General features: G+C 45.5%; 1 protein-coding gene across 8 annotated transcripts in view; it reads right to left on the bottom strand.

Moving 5' to 3' along the window:
* Nucleotides 1-1,653: 1,653 nt before the first annotated feature.
* GRB10 (growth factor receptor bound protein 10) overlaps nucleotides 1,654-25,520 on the bottom strand; it is a 203,790-nt gene continuing 179,923 nt past the window's right edge. For all 8 annotated transcript variants that reach the window (XM_064366674.1, XM_012458915.3, XM_012458907.3 and 5 more), the window contains 7 exons: nucleotides 24,753-24,851; nucleotides 17,978-18,055; nucleotides 16,918-17,034; nucleotides 15,696-15,762; nucleotides 15,382-15,469; nucleotides 6,934-7,027; nucleotides 1,654-4,670 (listed from right to left, as the gene is read on the bottom strand). In XM_064366674.1, coding sequence (XP_064222744.1) covers nucleotides 4,524-4,670; nucleotides 6,934-7,027; nucleotides 15,382-15,469; nucleotides 15,696-15,762; nucleotides 16,918-17,034; nucleotides 17,978-18,055; nucleotides 24,753-24,851 — 690 coding nt within the window. In that variant the 3' untranslated portion in view covers nucleotides 1,654-4,523. The remainder of the gene's footprint in view (nucleotides 4,671-6,933; nucleotides 7,028-15,381; nucleotides 15,470-15,695; nucleotides 15,763-16,917; nucleotides 17,035-17,977; nucleotides 18,056-24,752; nucleotides 24,852-25,520) is intronic.

The raw sequence follows: 25,520 nt of genomic DNA, 5'->3' as shown, positions 1-25,520 counted from the left end.
AGAAGCATTGCATGTCCTCACTCATTTGTGGGAGCTAAAAAAGTGGATCTCGTGAGGATAGAGAATAGATCGGTGGCTACCAGAGGCTGGGAAATGGGGTGGGGCAGGGAAGCAGAAACATGTATAATAACTGAACTGTACACTTAAAATGTAAAGATGGTAAATTATATATGTATATTTTATAAAAAACAATAAAAATATAAAAATCAATAATAAACAAATTAAAAAGAATAAAAAAGACCCAAAAAGAACAAAAAAATTAGATGCAATTCACAAAACATTCCCAGAAACTGAATGAGACTTTGATCTAGCTTCAGATCAAAAGTGCCCACCATGTCCTGAAAAACAAAAAATGACACCAATTGCCACCAACCCCAGTGTCTTTTTTCCTTGTTCCCAGAGGACCCCGAGTTCCCTGAGGGGCACCACTCATCCTGAAGTGCCCTTTGCAGGCTGTGCTGAGACCAGCAGCCACGGGCACCCTTTGTCACGTGGTCCCTGCTAGATCTTCACAGGCCTCCCGAGCAGCCCATCTCGTGGATGGTAACACAGCAGATGAAGCCCAACTCTAAGGTGGATTTTTCATTTTTGTTTCCTGCCCTTCTTATTAAGGTTGTATAACTTCCAAAATGAAAAGGGGGCAACATTGCCTTTACTATTCTACAACTGGAAGATGTTGAATATTTTACCTTTTTATACTTAAGCAGCCAAGGCTTTTGTCATTAAACAAAATCCCTTTTTGTAATTTTACTAATCACTCAAGATATGCGTGAAAACCATTGAAGAGTGAATGTGCTGGAGGCAGTGAGCTGCATTCTCGTCTTGTGCCACTAGTGTGCTCTTGGGAGGCCATCGGCTGGCCTGTGTGGCCATGCCTACCAGCTTCCTTGGTGTTATGATCGACACCTGTGGTTGGCCCGGTGATTCCCCACCTGCCCTGGGCTCTCTTGTCTCTGTTGTTTTGAAGCAGCTGGCGTGGATGATGATGATGAAAGAGTGGGCTTCCAGAAACTGAGGATCCAGATTCTGAAAACAAATGACAGGAGAGTCTGCACAGCACGGGGGCGCTCCTGCTGGTGGACCAGGCCGGCTGGCGACAATGTGCACACACTCCACCCCGCTGACCGGGTTGTGACAGGGAGGAGGCGTGAGATGGCAAGTCTGGCCCAAGTGTCAGTGGCTCAGCCAGGGTCCCCCCAGGCGAGGGCCCAAGAATAGAGGGCATCTATTCTTAGTGTGTCAATTGTTTGCTTGCCTAGGAAACCTAGGTTCTTGACATTTTAATTGTCCCACTGCAGTGGAAAAAACACCAGTTGGGCTCAAGAGTGAATGTTTGTGAGTTTCTTGAGGTCTTTCTTAAGCTTGCATATGTTTCTGGAAGCTTCTGAGGTCTGCGATTTTTATGGGGGAGGAGAGGCCGGCTAAGACTGTCTTGCCACCAACTCAGAGCACTGAGCAGCCGAGCCTGGCGTCGCATCAGGGCTGGGCCAGCTTGTGCGTGACACATCCCAAACAGCTATGGATTCCTTGTGACAGTTTCTAGCTAGGGGTGAGAAGTGTGTTTTTAGTATTCTAAGTCATTTTGAAAGGTTTTTAGTGGACGACCAGCCAGCGTTTTAAAATACAGAAAAAGACATCACCAGCAATAGAAAATGAAGAACACTGTATTAATGTTTATTTCTAATTACAAGAAACAGAACATCAGTCCCTTATTTGTACAAAAATACCTGAAAGTTTACAATTAGGTTCACGAGCCAAAGAGCTATGTACAGAATGAAGCAAAGCACATGGAATAAAGGTTTTGTCTCTTCATTAATACCTTCTGCATTCCCTGAAAACGTTTACACACGCCAGGCCATTTTACAGTCACTGCAGTTCACACTGTGACATCACAAATCTACCGCCAGCTCGCCCACCCCCGGGAAGGCGCAAAAATCGGTCACACTGTCAGTAAGTGCAGAAAAGAGAAGACAAAACATCTAGGCTGAGGCACATGTTTCTTCAAGGTTTAGCAAACAAAAGAACATTCTGGAACTCTAACATCTAGTGTAACGGAGCTTACCTATCTAATAACCAAAGCATTTGGCATTTTCCTTCTCAACTTCGTTCTGGTTGCTACATGGAGTTTCATTTAGAAAAGAAAATCACAGGCAGAGATACAAAGTCAACAGGCTCCAAAACAACCCTGAGCTGTCTCCTTTACATTCATGTCAATTAAATACAAAAATAAAAGTCAAATGTCCTTCCGTCCCTGGTTTGCGGGACTTGTTCTCAGGTGGAATTCCCAGCCGCCCGGCACGAGGCCAGCGAGCTGGAGCCTTAGGAAATCTGCCGCCGCGCGGAGGCAGTTTACATTCTCCAACAATTCACTTCGGCAGCGAAAATACAAAAGACTACGTCAAACCAGCTACATACAAAACTGTGAATCAGAGTCAAGCTTTTGTTCTCCTTTTAAATAAACGTGTATTTGTAAATATGAAATACTGCAAATACAAGCTGTCTACCGGAGAGAGGCATGAAAGAGAGATTATACACTTATGGGACTGGTCTACGTACACAGACAAAAGAAATCCTAGAGTTGTTTTTCCTTGGAAAGGGTTTACCTCGAGCCAGTGAAGAGAAAGAAGGAATCGTGGTGTAACCGCAATGTCTGTCCCTACAGTGAAGCGTGCCGCCAGGGGTGGATGCGAGAATGATCTCGCTGTCAATAGTTCGAAAGATTAACTGGCTGCGAAAGGAAGAAAAGGCAATTGAGCACTGATGGTTAAAAATGTGTTCTGCTAAAAAATTCATTTGTATAAGTAGACCTTTCATGGAGAACAACTAGAGTGTGGTCTGTAAACTGAAATACAGTGTTACCATACTGTGGACTGACTTCCAGCTCATTGGCCTTACTGAAGCTCGCGACACTGCTCTAGGCTATGGGGATTGACTGAGAAGCAGAGAAATGCTGTTCTTTAGGGAGCACTTCAGTGGGGCGGATGTGGGGCAATATCGTGGCTTGCACAGATTCAGAGAAGCCAGGCAGGTGTTGTCTTGAAAAAAGAAATCATTCTGCTCGCCACAGCAGTCTGTTGCTTGTCAAGAGTCCTTTCCGCTTTGCAGGGATCAAAGGTATGGAAATGGCCACTCTCACACCTGAACACTAAGCTAAGGGGACGTGGCAAAGGGGGCCACCCGAGGGGTGGAGGGGACCAAGTGACAACTCAAGCCACCGTCTCACTCATCTCCCAGAGCGGGAAGCAAGTGTTGTGTTGACAAAACTCTTCCCTGTCCACAACCACTGTGAGGTACTTCTGACTCTAAGCTGGCAGAGGAGGAGCCTCTAGCTGCTCTGCGTTCGCTGGCTTATGGGGTTTTCAGCAGGACGGAGGGCTGCAAGAAAAGATCTTTAAATGTCAGCCTGTGCCTGTGCCCTCTGCAATGCTTTCTCGTCTTTATCACCATGGAAACCCACCAGACACAGCATGAAGCCAACCAGGTGCCATTTTCTCTTTAGATCCTTTAATCCCCGGAGGGACATCAGCCGTGAAACGACTCACACCACTGCAGCAGCAGGGGTAAGGCAGTGATCGTTCTAGAACAGGCTGAAGGCTGTGGAAACCCAAGGCTGAAAGTACCCAGGTGGATTAAGCAGCATCCACCGCTGGCCGATGACGGGTGCCAGGCGTGTCTCAAGGAGGCTGGCCCACATCAATCTAGAGGCGAGGCCTTTCAGCCTGCCTTTTGTGGAACAGTGAATTTTCCATAGGAGTAAAGTCTCCTGCCACCGTGCAGAACAAGACACGCTAATAACAAGAGGGTCTGACATCTGAGCATAGAGAAATGATTAACAGACTGTGGTTGCTTGACTGAGTCCACAAAACATGCCAAATGCCTACCACAGTGACACCTTTTATTTTAACAAAAAAGCTTTTCAAGTATACTGGGAAGGGCAGGGTTTGTCATTTGGGAGCTGAATCCACACCGTGGTAGCTGGCAGAGGAGGACCCTTTGGGAACATTTGGGGACCCATATTCAGTTTGAAGTCTGCCCGTTCGAAACTCTTTCTGTATTATGTGAGTTGAAAAGCCACATCCCCTCCTACCATAGGCTGAATACAATATTGAAAACAAAGAAGGAGTGCAAAAAAGTGATCAATACAAAAAAAGTAAACATATCAGTTTTAATTGTCAAGATTATTCCAGGGCAAGAGTTCATTTCCAATTACTTCTCTCCGGTTCTTGCTCCTAAGCGGCCCAAGCCAAGATGATCATTCCAGTTTATTCTCAAATTTGCGCTGGATCTTCCATGCACTCCCCAATTTGGCCAATGCAGAGGGAGGCAATTCTGCTGGGTTCACAGCAGCAAATCGTCGTCTAAGTCCAACAAACTAGTCAATCTTGGTCGGCTGGCACCAAATGAACCCATCTCACTCTGGGTCCCCAAGTGCAGAATCGACGTGTGATCTTAACCAACTCACAGACCGCTTCTTCGCTCCAGTGTTCACTTCCTCCAGTCTTCAGCCGAGAGGATGTCTGCGGTCATAAGGCCACTCGGATGCAGTGGTGCTTGAGTTTGCAAGGCAGGACTCCTTTGTTCAGCTGGTAAAAGTCGACCAGCTGGATCAGGTCAGAGAATTTGGTGTTCCCGTCATCCAGGCTGAAGAATGTCTGCCCGTCGTCCTCACACTGGAGAGACACAAGAACACTTGCCAGGTTAGAGGCCACCACCTCAGAAGCAGAACGAGGCCCACGGTCAGCGGCAGCTGCATCTGCCCATGATTTGATTCCGGAGGGACATGCAGGGCAAGGCTAGAAAACAGCAGGGGCGGGAAGGACGGGGGAGCAGATGGTGTGTGCTGGGGGCTGCCACATCCCTGAGCGAAGAACGGACATCAGATGGGCTGGGGAGGCTGCCGAGGACAGCTAGCTCCCCTGCTCCCTGAGGTGGTCATGGGGAAGGGCTCGAAGTTTCCCCCACTTCACCCAGCTCCTGAGAATTAGGTTTACCAGTTAACTCCTAAGTACCCACTGCACACTGCATGCCCCATGAAGAGTGCACAGACCTGGGTCCTCACTATATGACCTACTCTTGAGGACCCAGGAGTTTACTTTGCTCCATGATGAAGCAACTGCTGGGTGGTTGTGAGGGATTAATAAGCTCACGCAGGTAAATTCCCTTCCTAGGTCTCCAAATATGGGGCAGTCATTTTTATTAAAACAGGGGAATGCCGCAGTCTCTCCCAGAGAGAACCATATTCCTAACACCTATTTTAACTCTGCGAGTTTTCGATTCGATGACTGCAGTACAGTGCAGAGCAGGGCAGCATGAGGAAGGCACACCGTTCACAAGGAACAGTCAGCCTTAAGGCTTGGCTTAAATTAATGAGCTTGGAACCACTTCCTAACTCCAAAACCACTGCTAGAGCTAACAGCATGCCCCACAGCCTGTTTTCACACACAGAGGCTGCACACTTAACCGCCCTAAGTCCCAAGTTGCTGTTCTTTTGTTACTTGTAGGATTTGGGCATTACTCTGCCTACCATAAAAGCCCCTTTCTTTCTCTCTCTTTTTTTTAAATTTACTCATCCAGCCCAAAATATCAATCACTTTTCATTTTATATTTTGAGCTAAGAGAATTATAACAACTGTGTGAATAATACAATGCAGTGGAACAGAAAGGATTGTCAATGAGGCACTTTCCCTGGGATAGTAATTCCTGTATTTGCATATTAGGTTGGCTGGAGGCTGGGAAGCCTGGGCTCAACCCCAGATTCTGTTCCTCGCCTCAGTGTGGTGCGGGGAAAGCACTGAAAGCCATGAGCCTCATTTTCCTCACGAGTAAGGTAGGCACGTCAGCACACAGCAGGAAGCAAGTGGCCACAGAACAGACAGTGCACGGCACGCTGCCTTCCCCCGGCTCACAAAAGCTAAGCACAACACCCTCCTCATCCCGTACAGTCCATGGCTGCCGGCCACTACACGATTCTTGAGATCATAACAAAGTCCTGGTGGTCAGATAAGCTGGAAGAACTCCAGGTTCAACTGTGTGAAACAGATGAGTTTGGTTAACTTAAGTCTTCTCAGAGCTTATTCTTTCTTGATGTGCAGATTGAAGCTCTGAAAGGAAACTATCCAGCCAGCATCTTTTGGTAGAACATTTCCTGAGTTTGGGTGCCACAGGATTCATTTCACAAACATTATCGTTACCTGCAGAATTTATCAATCCATTATGTAAACAGCTGCTATCGATTCTGTGTATCGTATTCTCAGCTAACCAGAATTCTTGCAGATGCTAATCTAACACTCTAATCATGAACTAGAATTGAACTGTGGCATACTGAAGTGAGAGGTGAACGATATTAGGCAAATCAAACATAAAGTGCTTTGTCAAAAAAAGTAGCATTGATGAATGTATTCTGTAATGATGTTTTTTGGAATTGTTCAAAGAGAATCGTCTTTAGATCCAAGGATCATGTGTGGAAGAAGAAACATTAATTGCTCTTTGTGAGGCCACTTATGCTTCTTGGATAGACCTGGTGGACCCCAGGACAAATGACAAAACTCCTCAGGCTCACGCAGCCAACAGGCAAACCTGCTGCACAACTCCTGCCTTCCAGACCCAGGTGCTCACGGCTACTGGGCCCTCAGCTAATTGTTCTCCTTCCCCTCCCCCTCCTGTGACATCAGGTACCCTTTCCGCTGCAACTGAGAGCTCACAGGCACCAGGGGGGCCTCAGCACCCTATCACCACTTTCGGGATTATTTCTAGGAAAATGTTTTTCTAATTTCAAAAGACAAACCTGTAAAGAAATTCTTGGAAGTTTCTCACCTGCAGGCTTGAAGCCGTCTGATACTCATCGGTCTTGTCAGTTTATAACTTGAAAATTACATTATGAATGAAACCAGAAAACAAAACCACAAGGATTGGTCTCAGAATATCAATACTTACAGGTAAGATCTGGAAATTTTTAATTTTCTGGTGATGACACAGTGTGAGTACAAATGCCTTTGGATTACTCTGGCTGTCACGGAGGAGAAAAAGCCTGGGGAATGGAAAATAGTTGATTGCTAAAATATTTTAAAATCTGGAACTAATCACATACACACACACACTTTCTCTCTCTCTCTCTCACTCCCTGGCCTCGTCCCATGGGATAGGCTTGGAGCCACAATGCTTCAGTGCTTCGGCATCTGAGTGGCCTCTAGTGGCAATAGCACCCCAGGCAAGCACCAAGATGGTAATTCTGAATTGTCATCCTCCATTGGAAAAAAACAGGGCTCCTTGAGGATATGCCTGACTACAGGGTTAGGGCAGGGAACTACAGGATGAAGTAGGAATACTTTGTGCCTGCATGTCCGGAAGTGCTCAAAGAATTATGAGGACATGTCAAAAACGCACAGGAGGCAGGATGACAAAATCTGGGCATCAAAACGAATTATAAAAGTAATGGATCATAACCCATAAAATCAGAATCTGTGAGTCTGTAGTGTTATTTATAAATAAATGAGCAAATAAATTAATAGAGAAGAAGGCAAAGCTCCTTCTTGCAGGAGAATGTCAGCCAATAAATAAAGGCGCGATGCATTAGAAAACTACCCTTTGGTAATTACCGTAGTAACCATTAATGAAGATCTTCTGAAACCAGCAGTTGAAAGGTGGATGAGAAACGGTATTTTCATGGCATCGAAATATTGTACTGTTAATATTTATTTATTACAAAGGGGAAAATGATAGCTTTACAGTGGAGAAATCTGGCTGACAGCATCTTCATCGAGTGTCTAAATTACCACTACCAGGAATAAGACAAATCGACCTTGAGGGCCTCCTGAGAGGACGTGCAGAAGAAGACACAACGTAGTTTTCTGGGTGCTCCGGCCAAAAAGGCATAGCCTAAATGTAACCATGAGTGAGAAGCCGAGGCTGAACCCAGGCGCTTTCTACAAGAACTGGCTTCTACTCACAACGCAGGTCAAAATTATACATACATGCTGAGAGAGAAGATTTAGGATGAAGACATCTTTTCTTTTGCTATAAAGGAAGCAATTAGGAAGAAGGGCATAGATTAAACAATGAACTGCATCAATAACTTCCTGGTTTTTATAACGGTACTGTGGTTATAGAAGTTCTTGTTCTTAGAAATTTTACACTGAAATAATTCAGATTAAAGGGACATCATGCCACAACTTACTCCTAAATGGTTCAGAAGAAAAAGAATAACCGAGAAGAATGATAAGGCAAATGTGCTACAATCTTAAGGGCATCTGGGCGAAGTGCGAACAGTTCATCATATTATTATCACAACCTTTCTACAACCTTACAATTATTTTTTTAAAATCTTAAATTAGAATAGCACAAAAAAAGGTATAAAATCATTGCTTTTACATGAAAAAACCTGGAGTTAGCTGAAAAGATAGTTATACATCAGAAAGAGAAGACCCAATGCAAGCTACAGAGAAGAAATGGCCTGAGAAGGAACTCACTTTAAATGTATCCAAAACCAAACTACAATCATCAGCAAAGTCACGTTTCGGGACTGTAATGTGAAGATGGAAAGCAGTTAAGTAAGACTGGAAAATGCCATGCTGAAAAGGGAAAGCAAATGTATTTTACTACAGGACTTCTCAGAGCCCAAAAAATGTGAACCTCCCCCGCCCCCTACCTTTCTAAAAAAGTACTTTGCAGGACTTGTGTTCTTCAGGAAATACTTTGGGAAATACTGATCGGAATGGGATTCCATGGCTCGGCTTGGTCAGGTTGGCGGGGGCGGTGTTAAGAATCTCAGACCCCACTGGGGAACACACAGCACCGCTGGAGAGAGGACAAGGAGATCCTGTTCCTCTCCTGAGCGCTGGTGCACACTGGGCAGCTGTGTCCACCTCAAAGACCTGCTTTCTTTTCCCAGAGTCATGTCATTCCAAATAAAACATCATTACTCCAAAACCCAGAAGTCTGCAGAGCTCCAGCTCTAACTAGAGGAAAAGGTGGGGATCCCTTTCTTTTGCCATTACTTTAAGTACCTGCTGTTTCCTTCTGCAGATGGGAAGCTATGGATGAGTGAACAGCAGCACGGCCCGGGCCTGTTCACCTGAGAGGGGCGGGCTGCAGAAAGGCTTGGGCTCTACAGGGAATGCCTCAATGTTGTTTATCTGAGAAGAGTGCTATAGGGGGAGAAGGGCATAGCTTAGGCATCAGCAGGAATCCTCAACAGGCCACTTACTGGCTTCACGATCTTCGGCAACTGGCCTTCTCAGCCTCAATTTCTTCATCTGCAGAAGGAGAATAACCTCTTTTTTTTTTGAGACGGAGTTTTGGCTGTTGTCACTCAGGCTGGAATGCAATGGCATGATCTCGGTTCACTGCAACCTCCGCCTCCTGGATTCAAGTGATTCTCTAACCTCAGCCTCCTGAGTAGCTGCGATTACAGGCACCCACTATTGTGCCCAGCTAATTTTTGTATTTTTAGTAAAGATGAGGTTTTGCCATGTTAGCCAGGCTGTTCTTGAACTCCTGACCTTGTGATCTGCCCACCGTGGCCTCCCAAAGTGCTAGGATTACAGGCATGGGCCATTGCACCCGGTCAGAATAACGCCTCTCTTGCAGGACCGTTGAGAAGACTGGCTGATGTATATACAGCGTTGTGCACGACTGTACACAATACAAGGTAGCTTGAAATAACAGTCACCACAATTAGCCAACTGCCATGATCCAGTGATTTCTAAGGGGATGGCAGTTATAAGAAAGATACCCAGCGAGGTGCTAAGCATGTTAAGTGACTACTAACCAGGCTCAGAAGTTGTAAACATGGCCTGGGATGGAAAGTGGCAAGAACCAGTAAGTTCTTGTCTTTATTGAGAGTAGATGCTAGGGATGGTGCGCTACCAGTCCATCATAAACGAATGAAGAGCCTCTTGTGACAGGCCCCGACAGCGATCAGAGTAACAATCTAGACCACGCTTACAAGCAAGGCACTGTGCAAAGTGCAAAGTGTTTCCTGCACAGATTAACTCATTTAGCTTTACAGCGATGTTGTTATCCTCATTTCATGATGATCAAGGAAGTGGGGCATGGAGAAGCTAAGCACCTTCCCCAAGGTCACACAGCCAGGCATGGATGGAGAAATCCTGGCTCACCAGGAAAAGCAGACGAAAAGTGAAACTATCCCTCTGACAAGGGTGCAATGTGAGTTCTGAGGATAGCACTTCTCTTTCTATGGCTGGGAGAAGGGAAAGCTTCAAAGAACTCAAATTTTGCTGAGGAGCTTTCCTTCCAACATGTGGAGGGGCATGAAGTGCAGACAAAGGGACTACACAGGCAGATGGCATAGGGATTGATGCCTGGCATGGCAGGAAGGCCAGTGAGGCCGGACCATGAGGGTGGGCATAGCAGGGGGAGCATCCACATGCCCTGAGGGGGATTAGCATGGTGCTGGGGTGAGGTGGGATTGTTTAGCAGAGACGACTAAGGACCTTGGTTTGCCCTTAAAAAGATCCTTCTCCTGCAGTTCTGGGATGGGCATGGGTGGCAAGACAGGAAGGAAGCAGGCCACAAATTCAGTCCAGGGCTGGTAAAGCACAAGTGAATGCACATGCGTGCGCGCGCACGCGCACGTGCACACACACACACACGTGCGCACGCTCAGCTGCATGGGCAGGGGCAGGGAGCTGCCTGGATCTGGGATTTCAGAAATACCTTCCGGGCTTATTTAAGGCTCTGATGTCTCTTTCTAACTGCATATACCATTTGAGACTAAGCCTATGGAAAACGCTGTTTTTATATTATCTGCCCAGAATCTTGCACTGTTTTTCAAGGTGGTTTTCTTTTCTTTGTTGTTTGACTCTTTAAGCTGGCTTGCCTTCATCATCTCTGCAGGGATCAGTAAAGATTAGAAACGGACTATTTATCTTGTTTTACAAATACACCTCCCTCCCTACACCCAAAAATTATGAGGAAGATGAGCTGTCCCTGTGTTAACGCCTGAATCGATCCCATTATCCGTATTTCTGTGTGTGGTTAGCGCTCCAGCAGCCTAAGGCAGGAGCTGGAAATGACAGCCTTAGAGACAAGGAAGGCTCCAGGAAGGACAGAGAGGAACGTCTGGTGATGAATAAGGCTGGTGGCACTAGCAGGGCTCATTTGGGGAACAGAAGGTAACAGAGGTGATGCTTCTATCACTGTACAAGTCTGGAAAGATGGAAGCCTTGCCAACTGGGATTCTGATCCAAGAAAAGATAAAAGACAAACACGGCTGGGGGAAGCAAAACGCTGACACACAATTCACATGACCCAGCAGTGCTGACCTGCAATCCACCCCACCCCAAGGTAGTGCTTTCAATCCAAAGTAGAGTGGGCCTTATCCCAGAATCACTCGGGAAGCGTCTTTGAATGCATGACTGCCACGCCCGCCTCCCGGAGGTTCAGATACATCTGCGTCTGGGGGTGAGGGGTGTCCTCACTGCCCTGGCCTTGGGGAGGACACTTGGTGGCCACAGCACCTAATAAAGCCTTCTGTGGCACTGCCACTTCTCCAGCAGAGTGCGCTGCCTGGCAAGTGAACCCACATCACCTCCCACGGACAGCAAGAGTAACAGAGGTACCCCTAAAACATTCTGGGCCTACTTCTGATGAGGTTCAGGGGTATAAGCAGGTATATGCTGTATTAGAAGCCCAGAACACACAGACATCCCTAACTCAAAAATGTCACAGAAAGAGAAATTTCAGTGTCAGGCTTTTCTCTCCTTAGGAATGCCAGAAACTTTAGAGGAGAAACACGTTTTTATAGTTAGAGGAGGAGTCATTTCTAATGCTTTAAGAGAGACTGCCCTGTGGTAAAGGTGACATCTCAAGTAAGGAGTTTTGGAGCAATTGTAAAGCCACATGGGAAACAAAATGAAATCAGACCCATTCTTTACCCAGCAGTGAGGATAAATAAACCCGAGCGCAGGTATCTAAACAAAACCAAACCAAGACCAAAACTGAACAAACAAGGACAAAAGAAAGAGGGAGAATGGAGAGTGCAGGAAGGAAGGAGAGAAGGGAGGAAAAGAATCCAAGTACTAGAAGACGGCATGAATGCACCCCTTTATGATTTAGGAGTGGGAAAAACAAAAGTGTTTGCAACTTAATTGATTAGAAAAATGCACCAAAAATGTAAACAGTGCAGAACTGCCAAAAGATAAAGAAGTCCTTCCATACGTGAAACGAGGGTCGGCCTCCTTCATGACAGCATGACTCTCAGATGCAAGAGGTGAGCCGGCCGACGCACTCTGGTGACACTTCACAATATGACATAGGCGCTGCCCTTCCACCCCACAGCCTCGCTTCTCAGGACTCATAGCAAAGATACACGGCAAAATGATGACATAATGCAGCACTGTGTCTCACAACATTCACCTGGAAACAGGGTAAACATCCCTCAATAGGGGACATTTTAAAAAGTGATATTCCACGTACATAAAAGAAAACCCGAGACTGGAAAATAAATGCGGGCCATCTCCATGTGCTGCTTGAGACGCAGAGGCTTCAGGAACTGTGTATTGCGATTCCTGCAAATTCCTTTTGTTCGTGTTTGTAAAACGAAATGACAGAAGGATAAACGAACACTGATAAAAGCTGTTTATCTGTTATAGGGGTTGGGAGGCGGAGCTGAGCGGACAGGGCTTGTGCCTTACTTCGTAGATCTGATTTTGGAACCATGAAAATGTCTTGCACAATTTATAAAGCAGCATTCAACCAAAGAGAAAATAAATCAGATCCACTCACAAACACTAAAGAGAAACTGAGACAAACAAACCCGATGTACCCAGCACTTTGGTGGCAGAACCACAGAGAAGAATTACTTTAAGTGACTTTGGGCAAGGTATTTTAAGGTAACCTGCCTAGATTAGTCCTTAAGGATTAAAAGGACCGCAAAGAAATCACAATTTAGTAGACTTACTGAATTAATATCAGCATTAATATTTTCCAGATAGTACATGTATACATTTTACACTATGTATTGATAAAGCAATAAGTAATTAGTTGATGCCATTAACAGAGATCAGAGGAAAAAACAAAAAAATCAAAGAAGTAAAAAATCTTGTAATCTCAAATTTGAATTAGCATTATCAACATGAACCCAAAATTTATTTTTTGTTTTAAAAAAGCCCACGTCCTAGCTCTGTTCACTAAAAAGACCTAAAGATTGTAGTCTCTAAATATCATTTTCCTTTAGAAAGAATCAGGGTCCAAGAGAAATGCATCATTTGAGTCTGATACATCTTTTTCACCTCCAAATCAAATACCACTAATGTTGGCTCAAAAGAACTCAGGAAGCAACTTGAAGGGGCCACTGGCCAACGAAGGGCAAAGTGAGCATGAGAAGAGGAGGTTTTGACTGAAATCGATCAAGACACAAAAATCTAAGTTCATAGTGACAGTTTAAACAAAACCCAAACAAACTAACAACAAACACACCCTTGTTTGTCTCTAGTGGAAGATGGGAGAACACAAACTCTTTATTCTAAAAACTGACAAAGGGGAAATCCAGGCATTTACCTACCTCTTCCAGGAAATGTCTGATGAAGGGAAGAAGTTCAGCTCATAAAGGAAGGAATTAGAAAATGATGATTTTGGAACCCCTAATGCAATATTGAACCTGGGCAGGTTCACCAAGGGCTGTTAAAACCACGCAGTGGGTGGGGACAGTAGCCTCAGTGGGGAGGCTCCAGCTGGCTGCACTTGAACCCCTGCTCACCCGACACCACTAAACAGCAGCCAGGCTTCAGGCCTCCTCCGCTCCAGGAAGCAGAGCTCCCAGTACCCACCCTTCGGACGCTAGGCAGGAGAAATGCATCTGATCACAACATGACCACCACTCACCAGGAACCAGGGAGACAGAGGAACTTATTAAAATAAACCACAAACATGCTATTAGCAAATGACCCACTTCTTTAACAAAAGACATTAAAAAAAAAAATAGAAGAAAAAGGGAGTGGTGAGAAAGACTATTCTATATCCTAGGAGACAGAGGTGACATGGTATAGCATCCAAATGCCATTTGTGGGTCCTGCCTTAAATAAGCTAAATTTAATTTAAAGGAGGTTTTTTGGTGACAACTGGGGAAATTTGAACATGGATTAGCTTTTAGAAGATAGAAATTTTTATTAAGCGTAATAATACTGCAGTTATATCAAAACATAATACTGCAGTTATATCAAAACAATCCTTATTGTTTTAGAGACAGGCACTGAGATATATTTGCTGGCAAAAATTTAGAGTATCTGAGATTTCCTTTAAAATAAAAGAGGAGGAGAAAAAAAAGAAAAAGAGACATGAAGACGAGAAGCAGGAGGAGAAAATGTGGGAAAGGGAAGAGATGAAGTGAGTTAGCAAATTGTCAAAGCTGCGTGATGTTTAAGTGGGGGGTTCATTATACACTTAGGGAAATTTGAACATTTCTATAATAAAACTCTTTGTAAAACCAAGGAAACAAGAATGACTCTTTGAGTTTAGCAGCTTCCAGGAGCCTGTGTTTTGAGCATTCAGACCCTGTATGGGACAGCTCCCACAAGGCACATAACTACTTCCTCAGGGAGGAGGACAAGACTGGGTCTCTTTCTGGAGGACTCTGATGGCTTCGCAGTGTTGGCCTTCTGTGGTAACTGTATCCCGTGTCCCTGTCCCTGTCTCCACACTGTGGCTAGCCCCTTCCCAGGGTCATTCAAGTGTGGTCTTGGGATTTGCTTTGGTCGATGGGATGTTTGCAAATGTGATGCTAAGAGAATCTTGAGAAGTCTTGTGCATGTGTAGTGGGGTCTAACCTCTCTTGCTACTCCTGGGAGCCTCAAGTAACCTGCTGCAGACACACGCCCAGCCACTCGTCACCACGGCAACAGCCCACAGCATCAACTAGACACGAGGGAACCTATCCTGGACTGTCCAGCCTCAGCCAAGCTGGCCCAGGTGAGAAAGGCCACTTAACCAACCACAACTATGACATGTAATTTACTTTTGTTGTGTTAAGCTACTAAGGTTTGGGGCTATTTGTGGTGTAAAACCAACCTCATATAGTGCATAAATCAAAAAGTGTAGGCAAAAGCATTTTTTTTCCCATTTGCCCACTACCTTATGAAGGGAAAACAACTAACTTGTGTTCCCCACCTGTTCAGATTTCATCTAGAAGTGAAGGATAATTACAGTTACAGTCTGAGCAGACGCGGATTAGATTCCTTTCTGCCCCTCACTAGCTGGGCAAGCTCTGCATACCACGTATACCTCTGGGCCTACCTCTTCTCCTCTTTAAAATCAGGACAAAACTGCTGCCTACCCAGCAAGGACGTCTGAGGAATTAAACAAAACAGATCCCCAGTACAATAAAATCTCAGCAGACGAAAGCTCTTATCAGTGGTGGTTCCTTACCCGTCCACGAGCCCTTGCTGTTTAATGATCCTGTGGGATTCTTCCCTGGAGATCCTCCCGTGAAACCAGTGCTGTGTCCTGTGAATCACTGTGGAAGGAAGAGACAAGGACGGGGTGGATGGCGGTGCCTACGCAGCATGGCTTCCCTGACGGCACAACCAACTCTGATCAATGCAGAGCCCCCGACTCCCCCAGCTACAGCGTGTGTGGTACACTCTGCGCACAGGCAAATTCGTAAGGCTCTGGGGGAGCGGAGCGGGGTGCTGTTTGATTTTCTTTATGGACAAAAACATCAGGCAATGTGCCCTGTTTACCTGTACTTAGGGTAGAAGGGTGGAGGGGACTTTGGCTACCTAGGATGTTCATCCGTGTGCTTCGCTTCTGCAAAAGAAATTCCACATTAGCACCAAGGACAGCAGACAGACATACCAAGCCACCCAATACGTCCAAGCTCAGGACAGGGCACTGGGTAGGGTGCCTGACTGGGCTCACAAGGGCCCTTGCCCCATCTGAAGCCCCCACTGACCCCTGAGAACAAAGAGCTTACGGTTCCCAGTTGTTAAGAACACCCTCAGATATCGCTAGCTGCCCCAGTATCAAAGTAGAGATGCTTATTTCTCAGGAGAAACACATGACGGAGTCTCACTCTGTCACCTAGGCTGGAGTGCAATGGCATGAGCTCAGCTCACTGCAACCTCCACCTCCCGGGTTCAAGAGATTTTTCTGTCTCAGCTTCCTGAGTAGCTGGGACTACAGATGCACACTACCACGCCCAGCTAATTTTTGTATTTTTAGTAGAGATGGGGTTTTACTATATTGGCTAGGCTGGTCTTGAACTCCTGACCTCGTGATCCACCTATCTTGGCCTCCCAAAGTGCTCGGATTACAGGCGTGAGTCACCACTCCCAACCGAGCCTTTCTATTAAATTCATGCAGTTCTCAAAACACTGGGCTCTGGATTCCCCATGCTTGGGACTTCCTACTTTTTCCCGTCCCCGGATGCTGAATTACAGAAAATGCCAGATTCCAGGCTCCTGTTTTGCACATGGCCTTTAAGTCTCAGAAGTTGGAAGCTGATAGTCTTCCCATCTGGAGATTAAGAACCTGAGCCTCAGAGGTGAGGTTGCAGCCCAAGGCCTCTAGGCTGTTAATAGCAGACCTCGATGTGAACGCCTGCTGGCCCCACTCAGGCCCAGGGTCTGTGCACCCTACCCTACAGACAGCCACTGCCAATTCATCAACAGAACGGTTCTGCACGGGAGCCAGGGTGGGCAGAGGGCTCTGGTCCTCTCCTGTCCCTTCCACAAAAGCCCACAGGACAAGGGAGCAGTGGAGGAAGGCTGGGTGCTGGAAACGCAGAAGGGGCCTAGAAGGGCCAACTGCTTCCAGCAGCTGAAAACTCAGAGGCCCTCTACCCAACATGCCACCCCTCTTGCCAACCCACACAGAGCCATTCCTCTGGGAGAAGAGAAGACCACATGGTGAGGCTACCACCCCGAGGGCACCCCTCCAGGTTGGCCAGGGCCGGGACCTTACCCTCCAGGCGTGGCCCTCCTCCAGGGCTGCACTCTGGGCCTCCGCTGGATTCTCTATCACGCGTCCTGTTTGCCCAGAAAAATCCATCGCCACGAGGGAGTTCTCGGAGACACTGCGCTGGAAAGGAAAGGTCATGGGTTCTTTAAACATAGGAAATTAAGGCAGAGCGGAGTCTTGGCTTAATTTCTGACAGTCATCAAGACAGTTAGGAAAGGAAAGCAGGGAATGCCCACTTTCCACCCCTCATCTCCCCAAGTTTCAGGTGGGAAATTCACTGGTTCAGGCTGAAAATTCAGAGACCTCTTTGGTTTTTCTTAAGAAGAATGATATATATTCTAGTCCTCCCTGAGGATTAAAGGCTGCTGGTGGGGCCCCTGGCACGCCCAGGATTGGACTGTGTGGTCCTTCACTGGCTCCTGACCTTTACTCCAACACAGCAAAGAAACAAACAGCCAACAGCCGGGGTGAGCCTAGGCCTCCCCAAAGAGTCATTCCCCTGGGGATGGGGGTTCAGGGAAACTCGTGGACTCTTTCTGTGGCACCATTGGACATCTCACAGGGCAGACATTAAAGGACCCTCAGGACTGTATTTTGAGATGATGAAGTGCTTCTGCCCCTCTGAGAAGCAGAGTGCCCAGAACATAGGAGGAATGATGACAATTTCTAAATTTTTACCAGGGCATGACTGCAGCGTAATAGTCAGCAGCTCCCATGGGTCCCAAGGCTTAAGGAACAAAAGCCAAAGGTAGGAAAGGCAGGGCCCCACAAGGACCAAAAGTTGTTGCTGCCATTTTTGAGCACTTAAAGAGAGCCACCTCCTTACACAACCCTGAGGGGAGACGCAGGGACGGGAGAAGGATGGCAGAGGGATTCGCTCCCCGCAGTTACACTGTTGAGACTACAAAACCCACATCACTGTGCCACACGCTGGCTTCCCTGAAATGCGCAGACACTCTCCGGAGCTTCTCTTGCCCACCTCGTGTAAAATGAGGCATCCTTAACACATGTGATGTAGCAGCTGAAAAGGCACTAGACTTCTGAAGGTCCTAGCTTTACTTACCACTGGCGTTGAGAACGGGGACAGCAAGGCCTTCCTCTGCTGAGGGATTCGGTAGTTCTGGTAAAGGAGCATTCCATACTGGAGGGGAGAAGCCACAGTCAGTCACCGGCCCAGGAGCCCCGAGGCCTGGCACTTGACAAACGCCACAGCAGGAAAGGGCAACGCTGAGTGCAGAACAGGGAGCAATGCCCTGAACCAGCGCAGGAGCCTGAGTGCCGCTGACCCTGATCAATGCAGGGGTTAGGGGGAATGACGCCCCTTGAAATAAAAAATCCAAGTATAGCTCTTGACTCCCACGAAACTTACCTACTAGCAGCCTACTCTTGACCAGCCTTACTGATAACATAAACAGTCAATTAACACATATTTTTGTACGTTATATGTATTCTATAGAAGCTAGAGGAAAGAAAATGTTAAGGAAATCACAAGAGAAAATACGATTATGGGATTGTACTGCATTTATTGATTCTGTAAGTTTAGGTTGTCTGTTTACACAATGAACTATCTGTTTGATGTGGAGGGCAACCATTCAATCTCTGGTACATATCAAGCAATTTAAGTTTCTCTTGTAATGTCATGATCTTTCTCTGTTCTTGGGAGCACTTCCAGCTTCCCTAGTGGCACTTCTTACGGATCCCATGGTGTTCTTTAAAGTTCCTGCATTGCACTACACATAATGAAAAACACTCCAGAAACATGAGCCCACTTTTTACTACAACATGCAATTTACTGGAGAGAAGACCTGCTCATGGTGAGATAATTAGCAACACAAGGTGGGTTTTTAAATGAATACTTGCGACATCTAAGTTCACTGTCATAGCAACACGAGGTGGCTACAAAATTATCAGAGTAATACAGCAGGGACTATAATTAATTTTATGCAGTTCTGACTTAATGTTGCAACTTTACATTTGTTTATATCTCCTGACTACAAACGGTGCCATGTAGAGTCTGTGTTTGTGTGCATTCAGTTTTGATACTTTTAACTTTTCATAACAGATTTATATGTATTTTACGGCAGTAAATAATGTAGACTAGTATCAACATATACATGTATTTTATGCCTTCATGACATCTGTTTCTCAATTTTTTTTGATATTTCCAGGCTATGCAGCTTTTCTTGGAGTTTTCTTCAAACATTCACAAATCTCAAAAATACTTCCAATATCTTTATCAAAAAAATAAATCTCTAAGTGGACGTGCACAGCTCAAATCCACTCAACCCTACATTCAACAGGGTGCACGCCTCAATGCTGCCGCACTCCTGCCCCTCAGGAGGTAAGAGCTGACTGGTTTGGGAATGAGCGGGACAGGGACAAACACAACAGTAATAACATCAAGAACGAGTCACCTTATTGAGTGCTACTGTGGGCGAGCTAGGAGCCTAAGTGCTTTATGTTGTTATTTCATTTAATCCTCTGCATTTTATGAGCTGTATACTAGAATTATCCCCATGTTCCAGAGCACAGAACTGAAGCACAGAGGGGTGAGGCAAGCTGTCCCCCATCACGACTCTGAACATACACGGCTGTTCCAGACCCAGTGCCCTCCCTCGCCAAGGCTTGCCACCTAATCGCTCAGCAGTCTGTGCTTTACTGACTCTGGTAATTAGGACTCAGGGCCCTACGTCTCATACACATCCAACATCCCAACCTACACACCTGAATCACACATTCTAACCACGTGGAGAAGAAAGAGTCAGAAACAGGAAGTGAAGTCATCAAGAGGCACGCCTCTTCCTTCACGGGATCTAAGCTCAGTTCTGCCTCTAGGTCTCATGGCACAAGTTCATTTCTAGGATAAAAATACCTAGAACAGGATGCAAAGGTCTAATACAGGAACAATTGCACTCCAGCGAGAGAAGAGTGAGAACATGTCAGTAGAAATATTTTAATGAGATAATGCCAAGAACATCCCAGAATTGACAAAAAGACATCAGGCTACAGATTCAGGGAACAGGGTAAGCCCTGTCCAAGCATAGCATGGAAAGATTGCTGAGAAACAGAGACAAAGAGAATGTCAAAAAACAACGAGAGGAAAACCTGCATTATTTTCACAGAAGCAATGGGAGGACAGACAGCTCATGTTTTTACATAAATTATGAGATTCAGAAGACAATGGAGTGGGAAGATGCAGAAGAGAATAACTGCTAACCTCACATCCCATAACCAGTAAAAAGTTCCTTCAAGAATGAAGGGAAACAAAAAGTAAGAAAATTTCTCAGGCCCACATGAAAAGAATTCCTAGGTTGAGGTCTCTTAGTCCCAGAGAAAAGAATGCAAATTCAGGAAAGATTAAAGTGCAAAGATATAGGTGATTAAAATTAAAATTGAGTATATAAAATAACAACAACAACAACATTGTATTTTAAGAGGCTTCATATATATGACAAGAATCCTTCAAAAAGGGTAATGGAGCGAATGGTGCAAAAGGTGCTCATGCCTGCCTGAAAGCAGTCAGTAAATGTACTACATCCTAAGAGATTCTAGTAAGTTCAAGGTGCACGTTAGGCTGGGCGCGGTGGCTCACACCTGTAATCCCAGCACTCTGGGAGGCCAAGGCGGGCAGACTGCTTGAGGATAGGAGTTTGAGACCAGCCTAGGCAACATGGCAAGACCCTGTCACTACAAAAAATACAAAAATTAGCCGGGCACGGTAGTGCGTGCCTGTACTCCCAGCTACTTGGGAGGCTGAGGTGGGAGGACGGTTTGAGTCCGGGAGGTTGAGGCTGCAGTGAGATGAGCTCATGTCACTGCACTCCAGCCTGGGTAACAGAGTGAGATCCTGACTCAAAAAAAAAAAAAAAAAAAAAAAAAAAAGAAAAAGAAAAAGAAAAAAGATGTGATACCTAGGGTAACCACGAAAAAATAGTAAGTATACATTTAAGTACTGGGTTAATGGAGGGAAAAACGTAAATAAATATACTTAATAAATCTAAAAAATTAAGAGATAAAGGAATATAGGAGAGGCAGGACAACCTGGAAAAAGTGCAAATGGTAGGCTGAAATACAAATATGGTTATCACACCGAATAATACAATTACATCACAGTAAAGGTTTTGGTTAAAAGATAAAGATTATCAAAGTAAAATAGCCAGTTATGCTGTGCTTACAAGAGATACTCCTTAAACATAAGGACCCAGAAAGGTAAAAAAAAGATGGTCCAAGAAAAACTATGTCAACACTAATGAAGCAAAGCTGAGGTAAAAACCATTAAATAAATTAATATGAGCCAAGATTAGACTCTGGGCAAGAAGCGCTGCTGGAGATAATAAAGTGTATTTCATAATCGTCTTAGAATTGACATACCAGGAAGATATAAATACTCTCTATTTTGGGTACCTAATAACACACACATTTTATTTTATTGACGTTTGCATGTATATATCTACATATATGGGTGTGTGTAGACAGAAAAGATTAAATGGTAATAAATAATGGTTACAAAGTTTCAATGCTGTGTTCAACGCCTTTTCAACGTCAGGTCGTGTAAAACCAAAGCAACCACTACTGGGGACTTGGGCGTGGGTGAGGCAAGACCTCCCTCTTGGGGAAGAATTGCTACAGCAGATTAAGTGACTTCTAGAAGACAGAGGGAGGATGAAAGATAGTAATAAATAACTGTTTCAAAGTTTTAATGCGATTCACACATCTCCTATAGCATCCAAGAAATTACCTAACAAACAATGTAACAGGAAGGAATGAAACAAAAGATTATCTGCTGGCACTACCTACTAAGAGCACCTTTCTGAAAGGCTGACTACAGCCATGCCAGCTTTCTCCTACGTAGATCCAAGCTATAAGATTTATTCATTTTTTTTCAAGAAACTGAATCTGTGTGGGTAAAGATGTAAGAAGGTCCTAGGTTAATTCCGAACAACAACCCAGCTGTGCCTTTCCACAGTTGATAGGGAGATGCCATCTGTAGTAAATGGTAAAAGGTCAGCATCAGCCCTCAGACCCTCTTATCCTCTAAAAGGGGATCTGGTGTCCTGTGTCCTCATCCGGAGGAAGCAGAGCACACACACGGGATGCCTTGTTTTAGAATAAATGTCAACATGGAGACCCTGGGTCATCAAGAGTTAACCTCCCCACTGTCCCTAACTCAATCCACGTACCATGTCTGTATAGTGGGTAATGAATCAGTGCTGACAACACCGAAATAGCATTTTGATTGCATTAAAATCCTATGGCTGTTTGGGAAGGAAAGCTGTTGCCGCCTGCATCCCAATTTGAGACAGGGCAGGAGGGAGGAGACTTTATCAGAACACCGTAACAATAACACACTTGCTGATGTCTATGCGTTTCTCTCAGCCTGTTCAGTAACAGCAAAGGGCCTGGGGGCGGAACAGGCTGGGACGGAAAGGCACCACTCACACTCCACTTGAGACTGGCCCCGAGGCCGGCACTGCCACCGTCCTGTCAGGTCTGGCTCCCCAGCCTCCTGTAAGAACAGCACTAAGATGTATGCTTAGTGTCTCTACAATCTGGGGATCACTGCATGCAAAGTGCTCCCTGCAAAGTGGCCAGGACAAAGGGAACACATTCAGAACTGACTGCCACTTCCTGGTGGCTCTAGGGAGGGCAGCAAAGCATGATAGTGAGGAAGGGGGTTGGGGGCCAGAATGCCGAGGCTCTGACCCTGCTCTGCCACATGGCGGCAGCCACAGCACGGGCCTCAGTTTTATCATCTGCACAATGATAATGATAATTACCTGTAACTGAGCTGTCATGAGGAGTAAAGTGATAAAGAATGCCTGGCCTATGGTAAATGCTCAAAAAAAATCTTACTATTACGTAACACATCATTGTTACCACTGACATCGACGAAGTCAGTTCGTTTTGCATTACTGACTCTGCCCACATCCCTTCCTGTGACTCACGCTGCCACAGCAAAAGAGAGACAGTTGCTCTTTTCCACCCAAGAAACAGTGGTTAAGAACCTGCTACCTGGATTTATTATGTATTATCCAAAGTAACAGAATTCACAGCGTCTTGGATTATACTATCACTGTCCTGTTTCATTTCCTTTTTTCTGCCTTTTCCAAAACAGATTATTCATTTGCAGATGAAAATTTCAACCATATAAAAACAGCTTTAAAAGATTCCCCCGGCCACTGCCCCTACCTGCACGGCTATCTCTCCCATCGTCTCTCCCTAGTAAGCGACCTCTTTCTTCTCTCCTGCAGTCTCACACAATGTTCATGTACACCATCAAATACAAATACTCCCATTTTTCGTCTTCCCTTCACACAAATCTAGCATACTCTCTATATACTGTTCTGCACTTTGCTTCTTAATTGTTAGTAATTTTTCCACCACAGAACACAAAAAGCAACATCATTCCTTTTGGAGGTCCATGCAAAATACTGCCTTTGATGGATACTGTGTCACATATGTGACCGCTCGCACTGATGAGCCTCACACTGAAAACCGGCTTACACAGTAGTCTACGATCTATAATGTATTAACATGGACACTTCCTCTTCCATTATTGAATTAGTAAAATTTTGACTTTCATAATTCTTTTTTTATCAGTGGATAAACAAAATAAGCTTCTGGGAGAGAGATACAGGAAGCCCATCTGTGGAGCATTCAGTCTGGGCCCCCAACCTCCGATAAAAATGGCACTAAGACATATCCTTAATGTGTCAGGAATCTGTGGACTACTGGGTGCAAAGTGCTCCCTGCAAAGTGGCCAGGACGACAGGACTACATTCAGAATTGGATCTGCAGCACCTCCAGGAGAGTTCTGAGCTCTGCTGCCTTCAGCTCCTCCATCTCCTTAACAGACTTCACCTTGAGTCTCTGGACCAGCTAAAAGGCCACTACAGTTCAATGAAGACTGAGAGTTTCTGGAAAGAAATCCCTAGACCATCGTATCCATCACCTCCAACTGACTAAACGAACATCTCCTCTGGAGACCCCTGGATTTTAGCCAAGCTCATCTGGGCTAGCTAACTTGCAACTCACAAGGACTCTGTGGACGTAATTCCAGACATGTGGGATATGGTATGTGTGCACAGGAACACTGTGGGAAATCCAAAGTGATTACAGTAAACAGCCATATGAAATCACTCTGGCAATTAGCATGAAATTGCTGTCAAGGGCATTACTCCATATGCGGTTCGACATGATAAATTTCCTTTAGAACTTACAGTCAGGAGACACTGTCTCTGCTGAGGAGCTACAGTGAGCTGTATAATTCATCAGGTTTACATCATGGCCCTGGCTTCTTGGGAACCTGAGAATTGGTTCAGTCGTGAAAATAATGAACACCTCTTGTACTATTTCCTTTCTCCCTGGTCCTGATTTTTCTAATCCTATTCTTCTAATCTAGTGGTCTCAACCAGGGGCAGTTACCCACCCCCTGAAATCAGGGCACATGTGGCAACATTTAGAGATGTTTTTGGTTGTCTCAACTGGCCGGGCATGCGACTGACACCTAGCACGCAGAGACCAGGGATGCCACACTGCTAAGCGGCCTGCAATGCTTGGATGTCCCCCAGACGCCCCGACAAAGAATTATTCCACCCAAAATGTCAGTTGTACTGAGTCTGGAAAACCTAACTCTAACCTGTTTAAAATTAGGCCCTCTGTTAAAAGTTCCTGAGATCCTGTTTAGAAAGATGCCTAACTACATTTGATAAATAAAATATTGTGACAGAACAGTAGAAAAGTTACGAGCATGTTCCTGCCAGAATAGACATCAGGTCCAGAGGCCAATTCTCCATGAAGAGATGTGCGCTCAACACAAACTGCAAGACATCACATACCTTGAGGAGTCTGAACGCCGTCATCCAGCACGTCCTGGTTTGCTCATCCTCTGCACAGAGCAATCTCAGCTCTTTAGTTTCGTTCCTGACTTTGTTTGGCTACAGGAGGTAAATGAAAGTCCTGTTAGTGTTATACAGGGAGTCAGAAACACAGCTTATGTCAAGGCAGGGCTGCATCCGACACAAACCAGAGACAATCAGCTGGAGATCTCCTTGGCAAGGAGCACAGCAGATGCACACACACCTGTGTGTCAAGCATTCATTCATCCACCTTCCTGACAAGCCTTTATTAAGCGCCTATCATGGACTGGCCCCAGGTTGAGGACCACTTAGCTGAATAATAAGCCATCCTTTGACTGGGAATTTCAGAGGAAACAGAAAAACTATCACAAGACAATGTAACATGGCAAGCACCACAGGACAAAGAGGAAGAGGTGTCTAATTCTGTTGAGGAGCTCAGGGGTTCTAATATCCATCCGAGCAGCCCCAAGGTCAGCCCCCAAGTAGAAGGTCCAGAGAGGGAGACTGATGTTGGGTCTAGAGGAGGAGACGGAACGGGAAGTAGGCACCCTGAGGTAGGTGAAAACACCATGGGTAATAGAGAGATGCCCCTCCAGAGGCAGGGCCTTTGGTGAGGGAGGAGAATTGCTGCAGGGTAAACTGACTTGCATCTCCATGAGAACCCCTGATCTCAGCCTCAAGAAACAATGTTGGACACAGCCCTAGCTCTCCCTCCCAGAAATCTAGAGGGGTTGGGGGACAGATGTG

This window comes from Aotus nancymaae, unplaced genomic scaffold (assembly GCF_030222135.1).
Source record: "Aotus nancymaae isolate 86718 unplaced genomic scaffold, 86718_ANA_hifiasm-v0.15.2.pri h1tg000065l, whole genome shotgun sequence".
NCBI classification, from domain to species: Eukaryota; Metazoa; Chordata; class Mammalia; order Primates; family Aotidae; genus Aotus; species Aotus nancymaae.
The sequence above is the reverse complement of the archived record's forward strand: the minus strand, read 5'-3'. Positions and strand labels throughout refer to the sequence as shown.